The sequence below is a fragment of the Rattus norvegicus genome, chromosome 1 (genome assembly GCF_021556685.1).
Source record: "Rattus norvegicus strain SHRSP/BbbUtx chromosome 1, alternate assembly SHRSP_T2T, whole genome shotgun sequence".
Taxonomy (NCBI): Eukaryota; Metazoa; Chordata; class Mammalia; order Rodentia; family Muridae; genus Rattus; species Rattus norvegicus.
The window spans coordinates 81,807,920-81,831,746 of NC_141534.1; the positions used below are offsets into that span (position 1 = coordinate 81,807,920).

A 23,827-nucleotide genomic window follows, 5' to 3' on the forward strand; every position below is an offset into this window, starting at 1 on the left:
AGTTTGTCAGAAAAAAGTAGGCAAAGAATTCATGGCATGTATAAAAACAATTCCTTTCAAATAAATTAAATCTACATGGAAAATGCAAAAAAAGTAAGAATAAATGGGTAGAAAGACTTTATGAGAAAAGTTTACACATTAGAACACAGGGTTGCTTCATAGTCAACTAGCTGCTTCCAAGATACAAATAAGATATTTCTAAACAACACTTCCTCACAGCCACAACTGCAATTTAAAATGAGAAAAAAATGTAGGAAAATAAAGGCAATGTAGAATAGATTGATCAGCACATGTTATTAAGTTGAAAAAAATGAGAATTAGGGTGGAAGATCATGATTTTGAATTCAAATATTAAGGCTGCATTATTTTTGCATTACTATTGAATGTTTGGAAGGTAGATTTGTATGGACTAATCCACCATCCAAAGAGTTCAAATTGGGGTACCATGGTTCCAGCTGGAATTTTAGTAGGGGAATGCCTTTTCTGGCATCACAGGAGAGGGTGTCCCTTAGTCATATGGAGGTTACTTGATGCAGGTTAGGGGAATGCTAAGGAATTGAGTCAGGATTGGGTGTGGTTTATGGGTAAGTACCCTCATAGACTGAGAGGAAGCAGAGGGGATAGGGGATTTGTGGAGGAGAAACTGGAAGGGGGATAAAATTTGAAAAGTAAATAATTATAGTGACAAATAAAAAGAAAGAAAAAAAAAGAAAGCACAGAACATGACATTCTTTCTAGATCTTATTGAAACCTTAATATTCAATCTTTGTTATTTAAATTAACTGTGGATAAGTGAAGAACCTAATAATTTTGGATAGAGCTAGATTAAATATGTTTCTGACTTGGTCTGTTTATTGATTCTCAAGAAAATGGTAGCAGAGGCATTGTTTTGATTATCTGTTCATGCCACCAGTGTGACATAGTCCACACTGTACAAAGTGTGTGGATCTCAGTGACTATAAACATGAGCCTGCCCTTCACTGTCTTTGATTTTGTAATACTATGTCCTGTGTGTCTCCAGTAACTCTGACTGTACCATTACTCTATTTCTCACTGTATATGTTCTGATACAATCCACTGACGTAATTTCTAATTGTGCCCATATAATAACCTTGTTAAGAACTTCCAAGACCAAATTAGAACAAAAGACTTCCTTCCAGGCATTAACAAATATGGGTGATATCATGGAGCCTGAGAATGAATAATTCTCCAAAGTATTTATGAATCTGTGTTCCATGAGCTGTGGTCACCAGTTGCAGAGCCCCAGGGAAGAAAGTGCATAACCTTCCTCCATGGCTCAGAAGCAATCTGGAAAAACAAAGTGAATCATGAATATGCAAACACTTCTTTACAGAGAGTAATAAAAGTTGGTAGATATTTGATGTGTTGATAAGCACAGTACATCACAAGCCACACTGCCCAGGTTTAAGGCAGGAAAAATATGTTCTTTTTGATAGTAGTATTTTTCCTCCTCTACCTTCCACTTCTCATGGCAAATTTCATTGATCCCAGGTGCTTTTGGAGAATAAATCTGAATGACATTAAGGAAAAAGATTTGGATATGAGTTGTGCCTTCGTCCTTGGAGCAGTTCAGTTACCTATGGAGAGAGATTATTTCAATCAGACTTTGAATGTCCTGTAAGTGCATTTGTATTTTCCATGTAAATGACATCTTCCATATTTCTTGAGTGTTCTGAGGATGAAAGTTAGGTAAATCCTTGAGTTTTTTCTTATGTTGTTAAGTCTGAAAACCACTAACCAAGGTTAATTATTTAACAGATTCAATCCTATTTTCCCCATTTAATTAATCCAGTGATAGTATTGTTTTTCTTCCAGGTGACCTCTGACTTAAAGCATGGAAGCTGAGGAAGAAATGAATATCTACAGGATCTTTCATTTAAAGACAACCTAATAATAGTTTATATTGCAAATTAGACAGTGGTGACTTATTGAATTTGATCCCATAATATTTCATTGAGTTTTATCCCAAATACTTGCAAATAAATGGTCATAAACTCTGCTTATAATCCTTCCATCAATGTCTTTCTCCTAGAGCATAAGGTGGTTCCAGTAATATTCATGGTGCCTATAGTTATCAAAGACTTTACATACACACAACCTTGTCTCTCAAATTAATTGCATGTGGTCACTTCTTGCATTTTAATGCTTCATCAATTTTGGAAAGAGAAGATCTTTATACTCAGAAATTCATACTTCATATGAATGCCTGGATGTATATGTTTGCATGTAATGAGCAGTGAATATTTAGGTCATTAGAGGGCAAGACATACAATTGCTTTAAAAGATAAAATCAAAAAGACTGTGTGCTGTGTGCTTCACACTTGTCATGTACAATCACTGGCTTTTCTCTTTTGTAAAATTTAGTTTGGCACTCTCTCTTAAGAGTAAACTATATTTGAAACATGCAATTAAGTGTTATGTTTACATTCTTGGAATAGAAAGGCTATCAATAACAGTGTTGATTGCTTATGTCCCTTGTCACTGGCAGAGGTTATAGTTTGTGGTGTGGGACAGCTGTAAAATTTGAGAACAGAGATACAGGAATTTTTCATTAGATTTCTGTCATTGTTTTAGAAACATGTGTACTCTTTACATGTCTAAGTTGGTTCACCTCTGACACCTTAATGATATTTATATCTTAGGAGACATTTTTCAGTTCTTTTAGAAAATACAGGTGCACATGTTACCAATGTGTATCAATTCTCATTTTAGTGAGTTGATGATAGTTGTTTTAAAACACAGCCCTTTAGACTGCTAGTCTACACAGACAGCTTGAGTAACTGAAATTTCCCAAAGTTTCAATGAAGAAAGTAGTTTGAGCACTGCACAAGGTTTGTTCTTAAATTACTTTTGTATATTAGCAAAATATTTGATTGACAATTTTGTGTGTGGTGATAGAGAACATCATGAAATCGCCAATTTTATAGCGTATAGAATGAAAACAACACATGGATACAATTTGTGGTGAAAAACTAATTGTATTTACCTCAAATTTTATCATTAAATATATTAGCTTGTGTTTATTGTTTATTGATCAGATTATATTAAATGACAAGAATGACACTGTAGATATTAGTCTTTACATAAGCATAAACAAAGTATGGTACCATTCATTCCCACTGTTTTGTGGCCCACTTTTATTACAAAAAAAGAACATATTACATCAAAATTTCTTCTATATTATAAACATATAATACTGGAAAATACAAATATCACTGCAATTTATTTATTTTCCTTGTTCTCAGTAGGATAATATCATTATTTTATTGTAACTGGAAAGGTTGACAAAGACGTTTATTATAAATTAAGTTATAATGATGAGAAGTAGCCAGAGTAAATATATCATATTCCTTTCTAAATAGAAGGTAGGTGAATGATTCTTGGGTAGTGGAGCAAATCCTTAATTTCTACACTAAGTACTTGGCACAAGTGTATACCTGCACATTCGAAGGAAGTATAGTCTGCAGCAAAGTATCTTATAAAACACTCAGAAAAGATTGATGAAGCTAAGAAGTGCATGCTGACAGGAGACTAATATAGCTGTCTCCTGAGAGGCACAGCTAGTGCATGTCAAATGCAGAGATGAATTCTAGCAGCTAACAATTGAACTGAGAACAGGATCCCAGTTAGAGGAATAGAGAAAGGATAGAAAGGGCTGAAGAGGCTTGCAACCCCATAAGAGCAACAATGCCAACCAACCAAAGTTCCCAGGGACTAAACCACATTGCCCCAGTTGCATATATAGTAGAGGATTGCCACGTTAGGCACCAATGGAAAGAGAAGCCCTTGTTCCTCCCATGGCTGGACCCCTCAGTGTAGGAGAATATAGGGGGCCAATGAGAGGGATGGATGGGAAGGGGAACACCCTTATAGACAAAGGAGAGGTGAACTTATGTCCAGGAAAAGAGGAAAGGGAATAACATTCGAAATGCAAATAAAAAAAACCAATAAAGGAAAAAAATTAAAATTAATTATAGTTGGATAAAGTTTGATGTGGCAAATAGGTAAGAATTTATATTAAAAAACAACTGTAAAAATAATAAAACACTCAGTTATATTGCCCTCTTATGACGTAAGTAATCCTTGCTCAAATACATATAAATATATGCACAGACATGGTGATTAACAAAATGCAAGTTTGATATTTGAGCTTATATATTTAGAAAAGATTTTCTTTCACCAAAAGATTGAACTAAAAAATTAGCCAGATGAGGGTATTTAGATAGGATATGTTAAGAAAATTGGCCACTGATTATAAATGATTGTAAGTACATGAAACAAATGTTGCTGCAGAAAGCTATCATGTACTGATAAATAAATCATGCTTTTAGCTCCTAACCAATTTAACTAAATTCACAAGAAAATATTATGAATTTGATAGCTCTCATAACACACATTTTTTTATATTGCTTAATTTCAAAATGAAGACATGATCAGAATTGCTCTTTTGTCCATATCTTTTGTTTTCTCTTTACTTTCTAATCAAGCACTCAAAAGCAAAGATGGAAATCCTCTCTGTAAAAGAGATAAATACCATATCTTATTTATGGGAGACACACTGACATGAACTTTTAAAGTGTTTGCTATTTTCTAGGTTATCATGTCAACCCAATCTCACAATGAAAGACAGTTGTTTCCATCTTTAAAGGTCAGATACAGAAAGATTGAGTTCAGAATAGTGCTTCAATTGAGTATAATTTATCGCGTATAGACATCTGTGCTCTTAATGAAAACTGTGCTCTTTTACAGAAAAACAACAAAAACCAACAAATATGTCTTGGCATTAGCCTTTTCAATGGATGAAATCAACAGGAATCCTGATCTTTTACCAAATATGTCTTTGGTTATAAAACATACTTTGAGCTATTGTGATGGAAACACTGCACCCCATATATTTAAAGAAAAAATTTTTAGGCCTTTACCTAATTATATCTGTAATGAAGAGACTATGTGTTCATTTCTGCTTATAGGACTGAATTGGATGTCATCTATATCACTTTTTAAAGACTTGGATATCTTCTTATTTCCACGTGTGAGTTATCATAGGCAAGAAATTCTTCACATCATTTCTCCATGGGAAACTTTGATAGATATTAAGAAAATTAATGGATGAGATTGGACTTGTGCTTATATCAATCTATATAGTTCCACAGTACTTACTAATCTGAGACATGATAGGCCTTCTGCTAGGCGTGACCTCCAGAAGTTGACAGATTCCAGAATGGAAGAATAGAGGAGGCCGTGAAGAATTGAATCTGGCATGATGGCAGAGAGAAACTTGCAGTCTTGACTGACTGGCAGTCAGAGTGTTTCTTAATTTATACAAAGCTCATTATTCAGAGATTAATTCATGTTGTTCTGTAACCTAGAAAATATTATTTCTATCCCCAGATATGTGTTGTCTTCATCTTGCTCATAAGTTTAGATTATCATTGTTAAATTTTCAAATAATACATTTTTCACTTACCATCATGGTGGTGTCATAAGTTTAGTTATCAGTTACAAACTATGAATTATCAGAATTTTAGTTTACAAATATTTTATCTATAAGCCAACTTTTAATTATCTGGAGTACTTTTTTGCAAAGACATGATGACAAACCATTTTTAGCCTGGCAGCTCATGATATTTCAGTGACACAAGACAGATTGAAAACCTCCAATCCAGTCTATGAAGTTAGCCATTTTACCAACAGCGAGTGCTTGACCAACCATTAAGGATCAGAGTGCCCATTGTCATTAGAACCTCTGTCAAAATTTCATCAACATACTGCTATAGTTATTATAAATCATTTAAAAATATAATGATTAAGTCATATCTTTGTGGAATTTGTTGCTATGCATTATCTTGTTTTTCTTTTGTTTTCTCCTCATAAGATGCAAAAGTCGACCTTCCTAAATGAACATTTCTAAACGAGGGTGGTTATGGGGTTATAGTACCTCATTATTTTACATCTTTCCACATGATTACTTTTCCGTCATTATAAGAAAATTTTATGTTGGAGATAACTCCATTCAATCTAACTTTGTTATGTCTAATTGCTTCAAGAAATACAACTTATGAGTCTGATATATTTTGCAGCAAATTTGCTTGGTTATTTAGTAGGATGAGGTTTTTAATAGTATATGCTGCTAACACTTTTAGGCAGCCAAATTGTGTTTACATTTTTAAATTTACTTTGTATTGATTATCTTTTTCCTGAGGATGATAAAGGCAGATATTCACAGAGTATTTTGGAGGCTTATCCTGAAAAGAAGATCTATAGCATCTTTATGTGAGTCACATCCTCTAGTGTACAAGCAGTACCTACAAGTAGAGCAAGCAAAGAATATGTGTTCCTAAAAGCTAAAGAAGTATTATGCATTAGCATTCCTGTTAAATAGAGGAAGTATTTCTAGATTAAGGCATAAATGCCTTCTTGAAAAAATATTAGCCAAATATATCCAAGTTGTAATTATATTAAAATCTCCCCAAACATTGAATACACAGATATCAAGACAAAAACTGAATGACAGAACAGAAATTATTATAACAAGCAAATATGTTTTGTTATATCTTTGGTCAAACAGCTATGCTTGCTGTTCCCATTAGAAATGGATATACCAGCTTTCCACATTTGCTCATTTGAATCAGTGATGAGAGGAAAAACCATAAGTAATCAACTGTTTGTAGGTAAATATGATTATAAGTTTTTATTTTTAAAGTGCACTCCGCCTCATGCTGTTCTCTGTATTGCAGTTCCTTCAGATTTCCTATGGACCTTTCCATTCCATCTTCAGCGATAATGAACAATTTCCATATCTCTATCAGATGACCCCAAAGGACACGTCACTAGCATTGGCAATGGTCTCCTTCATACTTTACTTTAACTGGAACTGGGTTGGCCTTATCATCTCAGATAATGATGAAGGCAATCGATTTCTCTCAGAGTTGAAAAGAGAGACCCAAAACAAGGAAATTTGTTTTGCCTTTGTGAACATGATGGCAAACAATGAGATTACATTCAATCACAAAAATGAAATGTACTACAACCAAATTGTGATGTCATCCACAAATGTTATTATCATTTATGGGGAAACACACAGTATTATTGAATTGATCTTCAGAATGTGGGAATCTCCAGTTATAAAGAGGATTTGGGTCACCAAATCAGAGTTGGATTTCCCGACAAGTAAGAGAGACTCAACTAATGGCACATTCTATGGCACTCTGGCATTTCTACACCACCATGGTGAGATTTCTGGATTTAAAAATTTTGTAGAGACAAGATACCATCTCAGAAGCAGAGATTTAAATCTATTAATACCAGAGTGGAAGTACTTTAGCTATGAAGCCTCAGGATCTAACTGTAAAATATTGAGGAACTATTCGTCCAATGCCTCATTGGAATGGTTAACAGAACAGAAGTTTCACATGGCATTTAACGATTATAGTGATAGCATATACAATGCTGTGTATGCCATGGCCCATGCCCTCCATGAGAGTCATCTGCAACAGGTTGATAAACTGGAAATAAGAAATGGGAAGGGAGCAAGTACTCACTGCTTGAAGGTAGAGTTTCTTTATTTTTTCTATTTTTATTGGATAATTTCTGGTTTTACATTTCAAATGATAGTCCCTTTCCTTCACTTCAAACTCCCCTCCCTCTACTTCTATGAAGATGATCTCACTCACCCCTACCCACTCACAACACCCTGCCATTGCTCTGCATTGTCCATCTCATCCAGAATTTTTAGTTTTGTAGAGCATAGGCTTTTATAGTAGGATATGATGATTTTTTAATTTCTTCAGTTTCATTTGTGTTTCCCTGTTAATTTCTCATTTTGTTAATTTGGACAGTATCCCTGTGTTTGCTGGTTAATCTGGCTAAGGGTTTACGTATATCTTGTTGATTTTCTCAAAGAAACTGCTCCTAGTTGTGTTTTTTGCTTGTATAGGTGTTTTGTATTTGGTTGATTTCATCGCTGAGTTTGATTATTTCCTTCAGTCTACTCCTCTTGAGTCTATTTACTTCTTTTGTTCTTGAGCTCTCAGGTGTGCTGTCAAAAGCTGTCAGTCTGCTAGTGTATGCAAGCTCCATTTTTTTTCCTTTTAGATTTTTTTGGAGTCACTCAAACTGTGAGTTCTCCTCTTAGTACTGTGTTCCTTGTGTCCAAAAGATTTTGGTATGTTGTGCCTTCCTCTACATTACATTCTCAAAAGTTTATAATTTCTTTCTTTATTTCTTCCATGATCAAGTTATCATTGAGTAGAGTGTTGTTCAACTTCCATGTGCATGTAGGCCTCCTGTTGTTTTTGCAGACCAGCCTCCGTCCATGGTGACCTGAAAGGATGCATGGTGATATTTCCATTTTCTTGTATCACTTAAGGCCTGTTTTATGTATGATTGTATGGTCAGTTTTCGAGAAGGTTCCATGAGATCCTAAAAAGAAGGTATATACTTTTTGTTTTAGGATGAAATGTTTTACAGATATCTGTTTACTTCATTTGGCTCATAACTTCTGTTTGTCTCTGTTGAGTTTCTGTTTCCATGATCTGTCCATTGATGAGAGTAAGGTGTTAAGGTCTCTGACTATTATTATGTGTGATACAAGGAATGATTTATCTTTAGTAAATTTATTTTATGATAGTGTGTTCCATGGCATTTGGAGTATAATGTTCAGAAACAAGGGTTCATCTTCTTAGATCTTCCCTTTAATGCCTATGAAATGGTCTTCCTTAACTTTTTTGATAACTTTTGGTTGAAAGTTGATTGTATTCAATATTGGAATGGCTACTCCAGCTTGTTTCTTGCGAACATTTGCTTGGAAAGTTTTTTCTAGCCTTTCACTCTGAGGTACTGTCTGTCTTTGTCACTGAGGTGTATGTCCTCTATGCAGTAAAATGCTGAGTTCTGTTTATGTCTCTACTCTGTTAGTCTATATCTTTTTATTGGGGATTTGCAGAAAGATATTGTGTATATTTGGTTTTGTTATGGAATATCTTGTTTTCTCCGTCTTTGTTAATTGAGGTTTTTGCTGGGTTTAGTATCCTGGCTGGCATTTCTGTTATCTTAGGGTTTGTATGGGATGTACCCTGTGTTTCCTATCATTTATATTTCTGTTGAGAAGTTCGATATAATACTGATAGGTCTGCCTTTATATGTTTCTTGACCATTTTTTCTTGCTGCTTTTAATACTCTGTCTTTGTTTTGTGGATTTGGTGTTTCAACTATTATATGACAGGAGAAATTTTTTTTCTGGTCTAATCTATTTGCAATTTTGCAAGCTTCTGTATGTTCCTTAGGCATCTGTGTTTTCAGGTTAGGAATGTAATTTTGTTGAAGATGTTTACTGGCCCTTTAATTTGAGAATCTTTACTGTCTTCTATATGTATTATCCTTAGGTTTGGTCTTCTCATGGTTTCCTGGATTTTCTGAATTTTGTGGCTTAGGGCCTTTTTATATTTTGTATTGTCTTTGACTATCATGTCAATGTTTTCTATAGTATCTTCTGCCCCTGAGATCTTGCTTCTATCTCTTATATTACATTGGTGAATCATGTGTCTATGTCTCTAGATCACTTTCCAAGGTTTTCTATCTCCAGGGTTGCCTCCCTTTTTGATTTTTTATTGTTTCCATTTTCAGTTTTAGATCCTGGATGGTTTTGTTCAATTCCTTCACCTTATTGGTTGTTTCCTGATAACCTTTTAAGGAATTTTTTGTTTTCTATTTAAGGGCTTATATTTGTTTAATTGTATTATTCTGTATTTCTTAAATAGAGTTATTTATGTCCTTCTTCAAGTCTTCTATTATTATCATGAAATGTGTTTTTAAATATGAATCTATTTTCTTCTGTGCTGAGATATCTAAGACTTGCAGGCCAGAAGGATCCTATCCCAGGCTCCTCCATGGTTCCTGGGCCCTATGTGCTTCTCATGGGTCCCTCTATGTACAGTTATTGTAGCAAAACTGGGGACCCACCTGTGGGCTTAGGAGTGAGAGCACTCTTGAGAGACCAGCCTTCTCTGGGAAGGTTTTGGGTCCTGAGTTTGTAGAAGACCCTTAGCTCTATACAGATGGAGACCAGAAGTATATGTAGAGTTTCTTCTAATGGATGATGTTTGGTGTCTTCAGTTGAATAGCCATTTAGAATCTCTCAAATGCACATAGTTAATGAAATAGGAAATATTTTCAGAAATAGATTTGTTTCTGAACATTTTTTAAAGAAAAAGAAATCTAGTGACTCTTATTAATGTAAATGGAAAACGAAGGCACAGTTTACCAATTAAAATTTGTAGTTTCCCAGGGAGACCTGCATATTCATCAGCATATCCCTACCAATATTCAATATAAACAGTACTTCTTCATGAATTTTATCTATGATGAGAATATGAATTTTTCTGTATACTCATCAATTGTTTGGAAATCATTTTAAGGAATGGTTTTCATTAGGATCCTCCAGTGCTTCTGCCCACAGTGTTGCACACCTACTTGTTTTCTGAAAGCAATTAAACAAGAAATAGTGTCGGTAGTCAGTTCCATCTATAAAAATATGTTTATAGGTATGAATGTATCTTTTTCACTGAGTATATTTATGTTTTTTACACTTTCTGTGTACCTACATTTATATTTGTTTTGCTTTGAACATACATCTTTATGTATCTGTTTTACTGTAGATGTGAGCTACTATTTTTCTATGTATGAATTTTTTCTATAAGTGTGTTTGTATATGTGTATATGTTTCTTTGTGTGGTTGTCAGGGTATGTGTCTTTTTTGTACCATTGTATGTATTTTGTGAGTGTTTGTATGTACTTATACATACTGTATCTGCTTTACTGCATAGGTGTCTGTGTATTTCTTTGTGCTTGTCTTAGCCTTTACCTGCCTTTTAGTCATTATATGTGAGTATAAATTTCTCTTTGTATTAATATCATTTAGAGCTGGTGCTTATATTTTATACCTCTCCCTGTGTGTTGCTATTAGTCTGTGTGTATTTGTGTGTTTCTGTCTACATGCCTCTCTCTCTCTCTCTCTCTCTCTCTCTCTCTCTCTCTCTCTCTCTCTCAGTGTGTGTGTGTGTGTGTACCAGTATATGTACTTTGTTTAATTTTATATCTGTTCATATGTATATCATTTTTCCCTTAACATTTACATCTGTGTGTCAACATGTATGTATATTTGTGTGTAAATAAGTGTATAGCTCTATGATATGTGTGACTCAGAAAATATGTGAGCCTCTCTATGTGTTAATGTGTTTGTGTGCATATGTGTGTGTGCGTTGCATATCCCTGTTGTCCCTTCAATGTTTGGACACAAGCATTCATCTCTGTATATGCCAGGCTCTTTCAGAAGCCCTCCAGAAACAGTTATATTAGGTTTCTGTCAACAAGTACTTGCTGATATCCACATCCATATCCATATGCACCATCTGGGATGGTGTCTGTAAATGGGACGGATCTTCGGGTATGGCAATCTCTGGATGGCCTTTCTTTTAGACTCTGCTACACAATTTATCACAGTATTTCCTCCTGTGAGCCTTTTTGTTCCCCCATATAAGAAGATCTAAATCAGCTACAGTTTTTTTCTTCCTTCTTCTTGAACTTCAGGTGGTCTGTGAATTGTATCTTGATCATTCCGAGCTTTTGGGTTAATAGCCACTAATTGGTGAGTGCATACAATGCATGGTCTTTTGTTGTTTGGTTATCTCACTCATGATGGTATTTTCTATTTCTACCCATTGACTTAAGAATTTTTAATAGCTGTATAGTATTCAATTGTGCAAATGTACCACACTTTCTGTAACCACTGCTCTGTTGAAGGATATCTGGATTTTTTTCACGTTCTGGCTATTATAAATAAGGCTGCTTAGAACATAGTGGTTCATGCGTCCTTGTTATATGTTGGAGCACCTTTCATGTGTATGCCCAGGAGTGACATAACTTGGGCCTCAGGTAGTAATAAGTTCAATTTTCTGAGGAACTACCTGAGTGATTTCCAGACTGGTTCAACCAGCTGACAATCCAACCAATAATGGAGGAATGTTCTTCTTCTGCACATCCTTGCCAGCATCTGCTGTTGCCTGAATTTTTAATCTTAGCCATTTTGACCAGTGTGAGGTGGAATCTCAGAGTTGTTTTGATTTGCATTTACCTGATGAGTAAGGATGCTGTACACTTATTTAGGTGCTGCTCAGCTACTTGATATTCCTCAGTTAAAAATTCTTTGTTTAGCTCTGTAGCACAAATTTTAAAGTGTTTTTTGATTCACTGTAGCCTAACTTCTTGAAGTCTTTGTATATATTGCATATTAGCCCTCTTTTAGATGTAGTATTTGTAAAGATCTTTCCCCAATTTTTTGGTTGCTGTTTTGTTCTATGTACAGTATCCTTTGCCCTATGGAAGATTTGCAGTTTTATGAGGTACCATTTGTTCATTCTTGATCTTAGAGCATAAGATATTAGTGTTCTGTTAAGTAGATTTTCACCTGTGTCCATGTGTTTGAGGTTCTTCTCCATGTTCTTTGCTTTTAGTTTCAGTGTATCTGTTTTTATGTAGAAGGTCTAGATCCACTTGGCCCACTCTCTCCCTATCTGTCCAATATAGCACGTTAAGTCCTAGCCAGAGCAATGAGGCAACAAAAGATATCAAAGAGATACAAATTAAAAAAAAAAGAAGTCAAAATATTCCTATTTGCAAATGATATGATTGTACACTTAAGTGACCACAAAATTCCACTAGAAATTTCTATGCTTTATAAACAAGTTCAGCAAATTGGCTGGATATAAAATTAAGACAAACAAGTCAGTAGACTTCCTCTACTCAAAGAATACACAGGCTGAGAAAGAAATTAGGGAAAAGACACCTTCACAATAGTCGCAATTAATATGAAAGACTTTGGTGTAACTCTAACCAAGCAAGTGAAAGATCTGTGTGACAAGAAATACAAAACTCTGAAAAAAGAAATTGAAAAAGATCTCAGTTGGTCGAAAGATCTTCCATGCACATGGAGTGGCAGGATAAATATAGTAAAAATGGACATCTTGCTGAAAGCAATAAACAGATTCAATGCAGCACCCATGAAAATACAAAGACAAATTTTCAGAGTTAGAAAGTTAATTTGCAAATTCTTTAAGAATATCAAAAATCCAGAATAGCGAAAACTACTCTCAACAATTAAAGAACTTCTGAGGAAGTCACCATCCCTAAACTGCAGCTGTATTACAGAGAAATAGTAATAAAAACTGCATTTGTACACAGTCAAGCAGGTAGATCAATGGTTTAGTACTGACTATGCAGACATGAACCCACACAACTATGGTCAATTGATCTTTGACAAAGGAACTAAAACTATCCAGTAGAAAAAAACACAGCATTTTCAACAAGTGGTCCTGGTTCAACTGGAGATCAGCATGTAGAAGAGTGGAAATTGATCTCTTCTTATTGCCACATACAAAGCTCAAGTCCAACTGGATAAAGGACCTCCATATAAAACCAATTTTCATTTCTCCAATTGCTTTTGTTGGGATTTCTCTCATTCTTTTTTTTTTTTAACTTGAGTATTTCTTATATACATTTCGAGTGTTATTCCCTTTCCTGGTTTCCGGGCAAACATCCCCCTCCCCCCTCCCCTTCCTTATGGGTGTTCCCCTCCCAACCCTCCCCCCATTGCCGCCCTCCCCCCATAGACTAGTTCACTGGGGGTTCAGTCTTAGCAGGACCCAGGGCTTCCCCTTCCACTGGTGCTCTTACTAGGATATTCATTGCTACCTATGGGGTCAGAGTCCAGGGTCAGTCCATGTATATTCTTTAGGTAGTGGCTTAGTCCCTGGAAGCTCTGGTTGCTTGGCATTGTTGTACTTTTGGGGTCTCGAGCCCCTTCAAGCTCTTCCAGTTCTTTCTCTGATTCCTTCAATAGGGGACCTATTCTCAGTTCAGTGGTTTGCTGCTGGCATTCGCCTCTGTATTTGCTGTATTCTGGCTGTGTCTCTCAGGAGCGATCTACATCCGGCTCCTGTCGGTCTGCACTTCTTTGCTTCATCCATCTTGTCTAATTGGGTGGCTGTATATGTATGGGCCACATGTGGGGCAGGCTCTGAATGGGTGTTCCTTCAGTCTCTGTTTTAATCTTTGCCTCTCCCTTCCCTGCCAAGGGTATTCTTTTTCCTCATTTAAAGAAGGAGTGAAGCATTCACATTTTGATCCTCCGTCTTGAGTTTTGTTTGTTCTAGGGATCTAGGGTAATTCAAGCATTTGGGCTAATAGCCACTTATCAATGAGTGCATACCATGTATGTCTTTCTGTGATTGGGTTAGCTCACTCAGGATGATATTTTCCAGTTCCAACCATTTGCCTACGAATTTCATAAACTCGTTGTTTTTGATAGCTGAGTAATATTCCATTGTGTAGATGTACCACATTTTCTGTATCCATTCTCTGTTGAAGGGCATCTGGGTTCTTTCCATTTTCTGGCTATTATAAATAAGGCTGCGATGAACATAGTGGAGCACGTGTCTCTTTTATATGTTGAGGCATCTTTTGGGTATATGCCCAAGAGAGGTATACCTGGATCCTCAGGCAGTTCAATGTCCAATTTTCTGAGGAACCTCCAGACTGATTTCCAGAATGGTTTTACCAGTCTGCAATCCCAGCAACAATGGAGGAGTGTTCCTCTTTCTCCACATCCTCGCCAGCATCTGCTGTCACCTGAGTTTTTGATCTTAGCCATTCTCACTGGTGTGAGGTGAAATCTCAGGGTTGTTTTGATTTGCATTTCCCTTATGACTAAAGATGTTGAACATTTCTTTAGGTGTTTCTCAGCCATTCGGCATTCCTCAGCTGTGAATTCTTTGTTTAGCTCTGAACCCCATTTTTTAAAGGGGTTATTTGTTTCCCTGCGGTCTAACTTCTTGAGTTCTTTGTATATTTTGGATATATGGCCTCTATCTTTTGTAGGATTGGTAAAGATCTTTTCCCAATCTGTTGGTTGCCGTTTTGTCCTAACCACAGTGTCCTTTGCCTTACAGAAGCTTTGCAGTTTTATGAGATCCCATTTGTCGATTCTTGATCTTAGAGCATAAGCCATTGGTGTTTTGTTCAGGAAATTTTTTCCAGTGCCCATGTGTTCCAGATGCTTCCCTAGTTTTTCTTCTATTAGTTTGAGTGTGTCTCATTTGATGTGGAGGTCCTTGATCCACTTGGACTTAAGCTTTGTACAGGGTGATAAGCATGGATCGATCTGCATTCTTCTACATGTTGCCCTCCAGTTGAACCAGCACCATTTGCTGAAAATGCTATCTTTTTTCCATTGGATGGTTTTGGCTTCTTTGTCAAAAATCAAGTGACCATAGGTGTGTGGGTTCATTTCTGGGTCTTCAATTCTATTCCATTGGTCTATCTGTCTGTCTCTGTACCAATACCATGCAGTTTTTATCACTATTGCTCTGTAATACTGCTTGAGTTCAGGGATGATGTTACTGTAGCTATAAAATTACAATGCATTTTATAACTCGAAATAATTGTATGTACATGGTTGTGCAATGCTTGTCTTTTAGTTAAACTCCTTTCTCAAAAAAACCCACTTTACTAATCCTCTTGGGGACAAAGTGATTATGAAACACAGAGAGAGAGTGCAGGAAGACTATGACATTGTTCACATTCAGAATTTCTCACGCCTTCGGATTAAGGTGAAGATAGGAAAATTCAGCCCATATTTTCGACATCGTGAAACCTTTCACTTATATGGAGACATGGTTGAGTTGGCCACAGGAAATAGAAAGGTTGGTGTGCACTAACTTTTTGATTTATACTACACAGCAGTAACACTGCAACATATTGTTATGAAATATTTTGTCACATCAGGATCCGATTTCTAAGCTTTTGTTCTACCTTTCTTTTTTCATTTTTAACATATTTTTACTAGTACTCTGAAGATTCCATGCATGCATAAATTATACCTTTGTCATATCGGAGCCATTATCTGAAATATAATGACTATAAAATTGTTCTTCACCACTGTTTGATTTTCTTTCTTTAACGTGAAAAATATTCTCTTCTTATCATTGTTGTTATTACACAGTAATACCCTTTCTTAACTTTAACCTCTGGAATACATGTTGATCCAAGTAAGACTAATGTTCCAGTTTTGAAATCCTAAGATTCAAAACCCTAAGAATTACTATTATACTCAAAGATGTCTTGTCATATAATAGAAGGACATATACCAAGTTCACTAATGAATAAAATTACCGAAATTCATATTCACAGAAACATCAATATTTAATAAACTTGAAGAAAGCCTTCACACTTTTAAGTTAGATGATAGAAATTTTAAAGGAATACATAGACAGGACTAGTATAATAGACAAATAAATAGTCATTAAAACCCATTAAATAGAGCAGTAACAGCAACCAGACAAGAGAAAAAAATAATTTTTCATTATAGTTGAATATTTTGGTAATATTCTCCAAAAATAATCAATGACAAGAAGTCGTTTTTGATATTTTACGATATTCCTTGTTCCATTCAGAAGGTGTGGAGACTCATTCACATACAAGAGGAGAACTTTTATTAATACAATTGTAGGAAAACATTAAAATGTGTAATAAGAGAAAAAGGAAATTAGATAACAACACCTTTGATTGATATACATGGAATAATTCTTGGCTAAAACACCTACCAAAGGAACATAACACACAACAGAAAGACCCTTCTCTCAGAACAGAGAGAATTCAATCCAGAGATGCAAGCATGTTTCCACATATGCAGATTCTTTGAGTGTAATACAGCACACATATTGAATTACATTATTTTTCATAAACATTCAGGAAAGGTTGTTAACCAAACCCAAAATTCATTCAGAGTAAAAGAAATCAAGAAAGTGATAGAACAGAAGGAACACATATTGACATGACATTTTCTTTCACAAACCTGTTGACAATACGTGCAGAGAAAATTATTATTCGTGAAAGTCAGAAATAATGACTAGTAGTCCTATTGGTTCATGTTTTTATCCAAGTACTTTAGAGGCAATGGTCTGAAAATCTCTGTTCCTTGCCAGTGAGTATAAACCCGCCATGTGTGATGTGGATATACTACCTTAAAATAAATTAGCATGAAGCATACAAGTATGCCCTTTTTAGTATGCTCACTCATGATAGTCTTTAAAATATTACAGTGTTAACATACATTTACAGAAAATTATGCGGTAAAAAAGAGAACATGTATTCCAATCTTTATTGTGAGAATTTATCTACAGATACTTCATGGTAAGACTGTTTCAACAATATAAAAATTATAGGAAGAACACTTCATATCTTCAATTAACTTTAAACAGTCTAATTTTTATCCAGCCTTTTCCAGTATTTGCAGCCACTGTGGTGCATTTTGACCTCCTGAAACACTCCATATTTAAGGTCACTACACATCACTTTATCATTCCCAACGATATAAAACCAGTGTCTGCCTATTCCACTGCTTCTTCATATACAATTTCTCATGGTTTAAAATGGTAGTTTATTCAAGTTCATATTTGTTATCAGTGATTAAAAGACATACTGCTCCTCTTTCAATATCTCCAAATACTAACTTGCATCACTGTTGCTTTCTTTAAATTTGATCCTAAGGATCATGAAGAAGAAGGGGTGATTTGATGTATGTCTTATAGTCTAATAAAGACAAGTGTGGATATCTGGGGACTGGAACTAATGCATAGATCTCCAAATCACACCATTTACTGGCCATATTGTCCACAGTGAGATGAGCAATATTATATCAATTTTCAGTTATGAAAATGCTTGAAACATGTGAGGGCAGGCTAGATTTGTGGAGAGAATATCCCAATTAAAGGTCCCTCTGTCTGTTCACAGTATTTAGTGCAAAATTGAAAATAATTAACTCAACCCCCCCAAAAAAAGAAACCCAATCACGTTGCAATCTCCAGTTTTTACACAGCTCAAAATCAACTCTTTTTTTCTAAATAACTAGGTATTGAGAAATTTTCCACCATTTCTTCAATGTATTTCCAATATTCATAGCTGGTCATTAAAAATGGACAGAATGAAATGGCAATCAGTCCGTGTACATAAAACAAGCTTATTGAATTTTAATGTACTAATATGAAACATCAAAATAGGTAAAACTAATAGTTAGTATGTGTCTAATTTTTTTCTCAGATGCCATCCTCTGTGTGCAGTGCAGCATGTACTCCTGGATTCAGAAAAATCTGGAAGGAGGGAATGGCATCCTGCTGTTTTGTTTGCAACCCATGCCCTGAAAATGAAATTTCTAATGAGACAAGTGAGTGTTTGCTACTCTGATAAATCCTGCAAATATGTATTACTCTTGTGCCCACCTGGGATAATGAAGTCAACTTAAAGGCAACTAACTGCAAATATAAACTTTATCATTTTTCTAATTTACTAGCTGTAGATATAAAAATAATTTAAAATTCATGTCAAAAACAAACAAACAAACAAACAAACAAACAAACACATATACCTTGTGCCTTGAAACACATATTGACTCATTGAAAATTCATGACAGATTACATTTTCTCAAAAAATACTTTAGGGAATAAAACTGCAATACAAGGGAATTCTCCACAAGATTTTTCCCAATACTTAATCTATTGTAAAACAACATGTACATTAGATTTTATTCAAAACTTAAAAAATTAAATTAGTCATATTTCATCAATATATCCATCCTGTATATGATTATGCACATCATGTACATATAGGAGCCCATGAAGTATCGAAGGTAATAGGGGAATACTAGACATTGAGAAATTTATTTAAAATCTATTGGACTAGATTATGAGACTATTAGGTGCATAATCTATGTCCTCTGTAAGATTAATATAGACAACCAAAGTATTTTAAAATTTACTAGCAACTGCTAAGTATGTAAAATTCTGAGGATTATGTTCAAAGCCAGATGTGATATAAGTCCAGAAAGGAGGGGTAAGTGTTAACCCATGATTTAGAATATTTGATGAGACTCACATTCAACACATTACAAACCACATCCATTATTAAAATTATTATTTAGGGTTGGGGATTTAGCTCAGTGGTAGAGCGCTTGCCTAGCAAGTGCAAGGCCCTGGGTTTGGTCCTCAGCTCCAGAAAAAATATTATTTAGGATTGGTAACATGCATAAAGTTTATGGTTAGCTTTTCAATTATTTTGTCTTTCAATTTAATTTTTTTCTTTCAACTTATAAAATGAATTAAAGTTATCAAAAGACATATGATGCCTGTGAAATGGTACAGCAGTTAAGTCATTTGTTGCTAAGGCATACAATCTGAATTAATCCCCATAATGCATGAAGTAGAACCAAGCAATGTACGCATAAGATCTCTTTTGAAGTCATGCATTTGAACATTACAATGTGCTCAAAAATAATTTCTAAAAGTATAGTGAAAATGTTTTAGATGTAAAAACAAAAAGGAATTAATATTTAAATCAATGAATTCCACAAAAGTCTATGAAACTTTTCATTATATCAATTGTTATGTGTATGGGATTGGTAATAAACGCACAGGTACACAAAAGAGGAAATAATACTCCTATCGTTACATTTACATGCACTCATGAGACATTGGTGCTGGGATCTGAACTCAGGTTCTTTGATAGAGTAAAATATTCTATATATGGCTCAACCAACTTAGGGTTTTAGACAACTTATCAAATAATACCTCTCCACAAAGGCATTTGTTCTAGATAAGATTTCTGGAAACCAAAGAAGCACATCCACATTCTCTGAAATGACATAAAAAGTAATTTAAAATACAATTACATTTAATGTTGTAGCCATGACGGGAATTACAACTTAGGAATGGGATGCTATTGCTTAAGAAAAGCAATCTGGGTTACTACACTTGATCATGAATTCTACCATTATTTTATTGATTTTGTTTCTCAATACTGACTTTGTCCTTGAGTACATTCACAGACACTGAGACACATAAGAATGGAGATGAATCAAGGATGAAAGTGCTTAGCATTGCAAATGAGGAAGGGATCTTAGTACCAAGAAATTGCAGTGGTTTTGTTTTGTTTTGTTTTGTTTTTTGTTTCCTGATTTTTTTTCCTTCAGCTCTAACATTCGTGCATCTCAGGGACAATAACCAAACTTCTGTTTACTTATTGGTAGATGAAGATATATATATGAGGGTATATTTCTTTAGAGTTTCAACTTTTCAAACATCAATATTATATCTACTCTCATTCTGCACCTTCCTCTTATGATTTTTATGAGGAATAACCTAAATTCAATAATGCAATTTTTACATAAACATGAACATATACATATAAATATGTACACATACACACAGCCTACCTATTCGATTTAGTGTTATTTCTGTGACAATGACTTTGAGATAGTGAATTATCAAGTACTTATTACAAGTATTGTAGTAAATTCAGCGTCATAATATGTCACAGGGAACAAATTCATAAAGCAGTCAATTATCTCAGAAAACAGTGAGTATAGAGTTTTGTATCTATAAAATATACCCAACAGCATTGTGGTTTATGAAGGTATCTTCTCTCACTTCAATATTCGACTTGATATCAACACAGAACAAAAAATGGTTTTGGAAACCTTTTCTTTCTGTTAACATTAAATTTGATATAACCAGCAATGTTAAATAGATGAGGAAATAATTTCTCAGTATTATTTTTCCTTACATCTTTATGAACATTATGAAAGGAAAGCAATGCTCTGCAGCAATGTCCTTGAAATTACATTGTCAGCATCAAAGGTAGCATTGCCATGCTTCTTACAACACCCTTACTTGAAACACCTTGTCAATAAAGTTTCTAAAGCAGCACTAACTAAACTTTTCTTTGGACATCAGATATGGAAGAGTGTGTGAATTGTCCAGAATACCAGTATGCCAATACAGAAAAGAACAAATGCATTCAGAAACGTGTGATTTTTTTAAGCTATGAAGACCCCTTGGGAATGGCCCTTGCCTTAATAGCCTTCTGTTTGTCTGCATTCACAGCTGTGGTACTTTGGGTCTTTGTGAAGCACCATGTCACTCCTATTGTGAAGGCTAATAACAGAATCCTCAGCTACATATTAATCATCTCTCTCATGTTCTGTTTTCTCTGCTCCTTTTTCTTCATTGGCCATCCTAACAGAAGTACTTGTGTCTTACAGCAAATCACATTTGGAATTGTATTCACTGTGGCTGTTTCAACAGTTCTGGTCAAAACAATCACAGTGGTTCTTGCTTTCAAAGTCACAGACCCGGGAAGAAGGTTAAGAAACTTCCTGATATCAGGTGCACCCAACTACATTATTCCCATATGTACTTTATTCCAATGTATTCTGTGTGCAATTTGGCTAGCAGTTTCTCCTCCCTTTGTTGATATTGATGAACATTCTGAGCATGGCCACATCATCATCATTTGCAACAAGGGCTCCATTGTGGCATTCTACTGTGTCTTGGGATACTTGGCCTGCCTGGCCCTTGGAAGCTTTACTTTGGCTTTCTTGGCAAAGAATCTGCCTGACACATTCAATGAATCCAAGTTCTTGACCTTCAGCATGCTAGTTTTCTGCAGTGTCTGGGTCACCTTTCTGCCTGTCTATCATAGCACCAAGGGCAGAGTCATGGTCGCTGTTGAGATTTTCTCCATTTTGGCATCCAGTGCAGGGATCCTTGGATGCATCTTTGCACCAAAAATCTACATCATTTTAATGAAACCAGACAGAAATTCTATCCAAAAGATCATGGAGAAATCAAATTTCTGAACACATATTTCAAGAATTTTGTCAAATATGAAGTTGGTATATACCCACCAAATATTTGCTTATAGTGCATGTATCCAGTTTTAGAATCACTCTCACTGGTTCCTCTAGTGATATCTAGAAGTATCTTATCTACCAATGTTGTATACATTGTCCATAAGATCTTGCAGTCATTAACATCTTTAGTTTCCTCTTGGGGAAACTAAATTTCTCAACGTATTATTACAATTTTATTCAACATTATGGTTTCAGGGAGATTCCCCCGCCATAGTATCATCAAATAAATTTGATAAGGCTGTTGAATCTGTAACATTATATAGAATATGAGTCCCAAGACAGACAGGAATTACACATAGACATCGTCTATCAAATCAAATAATCAATCCGACTTAAAAAAAAAACAAAGGATCAACAAGATAAAATCAGAATACATTTTCTGACTTCCAGTGGGAGCACATGCATGACAAAATTCTGTCCGTATTTACAGTTGCTCTTCCAGCCACTGGTCAGTAGTCTATGTTTGAATTTTTTTCTGATCTCAAACACAAAAGTATTATATCCAACAATGGACAGAAGCCAGCAACCACTGTGTTTGAATTGGGGAATAGTTGGAATATCCTGAGAAGGAGAGTGGCCCATAGGAAGACAAGCAGCCTTAACTAACCTGGACAACCGCGAATTCTCAGACACTGAGCCATTAACCAGGCAGCATACACCAGGTGATATGGTGCCCCCAATCCATATGCAGCATAGGATGGCCTGGTCTGGCCTCAGTGAGAGAAGACACACCTAACCTCCAAGAGATGTGAGGCTCAGGGGATTGGAAGGTGTGGGGGTCAGGGAGGTGGGGATTTCCTCTTGGAGCTGGGGGAGGAACTATGGGATAAGGAAGAGTCAGGGGACAGACTGGGAAAGGGATAATGAATACACAGTAAAAGATGTTAAAGAATAAAACCTAAAACAAAATTAAATTACACAGGTTTATAGATATATTAACAAGCTATTATATTCTAGTTATGGAAGGGATAGGTAAAACTCCTGATATTGCTATGTACCTATTTTTTCTCAGAGTCTGTCCTAGGTGTGCAGTTCTGATTGAGGTCCTGGAGTCACAACATTCTGGAGGAATGGATTTTCAGGCAGATACTTTGATTATGCTGCTTCCTAGAAAATGAAATTTCCACAACGACAATTGAGTTCATGCAGTTGAATTAATCTTCACATTTTTCAATTATCCTTCCACAATGAGATATTGTATGCATTTCAAATGCATCAGCATTACCAAAAAAAAAAGCATTTCCCTAATTTAGTCTTCAGAGATCATTAACAATATCCCTTTAAGGAACACATTCTGCTATAACATGCACATTTTCTCACTGAAAATTTGTGGAAAATATCATTTTTACAAAGAAAGATTTGATATTTAAATTGTGGTTTAGTGGATTTCTATACAAATTTATTATACTAACTCATATCTTCTAAAATTACATTTGTATTTTATTCCCGTCTTGAATTTTAATAATATTTACTTATTCTTTTTGACATTTAAGTATGTGTCTCTATATATTTTTAGTCACCATGTAAGTGAAGGAGAGAGTGGAGAATAGAAAATGTCAAAATGTCAACTGGACTGTACTTTTTGGATGCTGGAAATCAAGATTCAAAATCTCTGTTAAGTTGATGAAGAGGATAAATGATTAAATTTAATATTAAGAAACTGCTAAGGAAGAGACTGAAGACTTTATTCATGGACTAGACACTCCCATTGTCTTGTTTCCATTGTCATGGTTCCTATATCTGCACACAAACATCATGACTAAGAAGCAAGTTGGGGAGGACACGGTTTATTCAGCTTATGTCTATGCTGTTCACCACCAAAGGAAGTCAGGAATGGAATTCATTCAGGTCAAGAATCAAGAAATGATGCAGAGGGAATGAAGGGATGTTACTTACTAGCTTGCTTACCCTGGCTTGTTAAGCTTGATTTCTTATAGAACCAAAGACCACCAACCCAGAAATGGCACCACCCATAATAGACTCGGTCCTCCCCTGTTAATCATTTATTGA

The 23,827-nt window shown here is 35.2% G+C and overlaps 1 protein-coding gene across 3 annotated transcripts; it reads left to right on the plus strand.

Annotated features, from left to right (window-relative positions):
- Positions 1-1,441: 1,441 nt before the first annotated feature.
- Positions 1,442-21,763, plus strand: Vom2r29 (vomeronasal 2 receptor, 29). 3 transcript variants are annotated; one of them, NM_001099496.1, is made up of 6 exons: positions 1,442-1,638; positions 4,771-5,053; positions 6,759-7,571; positions 15,552-15,776; positions 18,172-18,295; positions 20,859-21,763. In NM_001099496.1, the coding sequence occupies exons 1-6, from the start codon at positions 1,442-1,444 to the stop codon at positions 21,761-21,763; spliced, it is 2,547 nt and encodes an 848-aa protein (NP_001092966.1). The 3 variants fall into 3 exon arrangements, with proteins under 3 accessions (NP_001092966.1, XP_087449278.1, XP_087449277.1); XM_087593152.1 differs by having other exon boundaries at positions 21,009-21,763; XM_087593151.1 differs by having other exon boundaries at positions 4,771-5,001; positions 6,755-7,571.
- Positions 21,764-23,827: the final 2,064 nt, after the last annotated feature.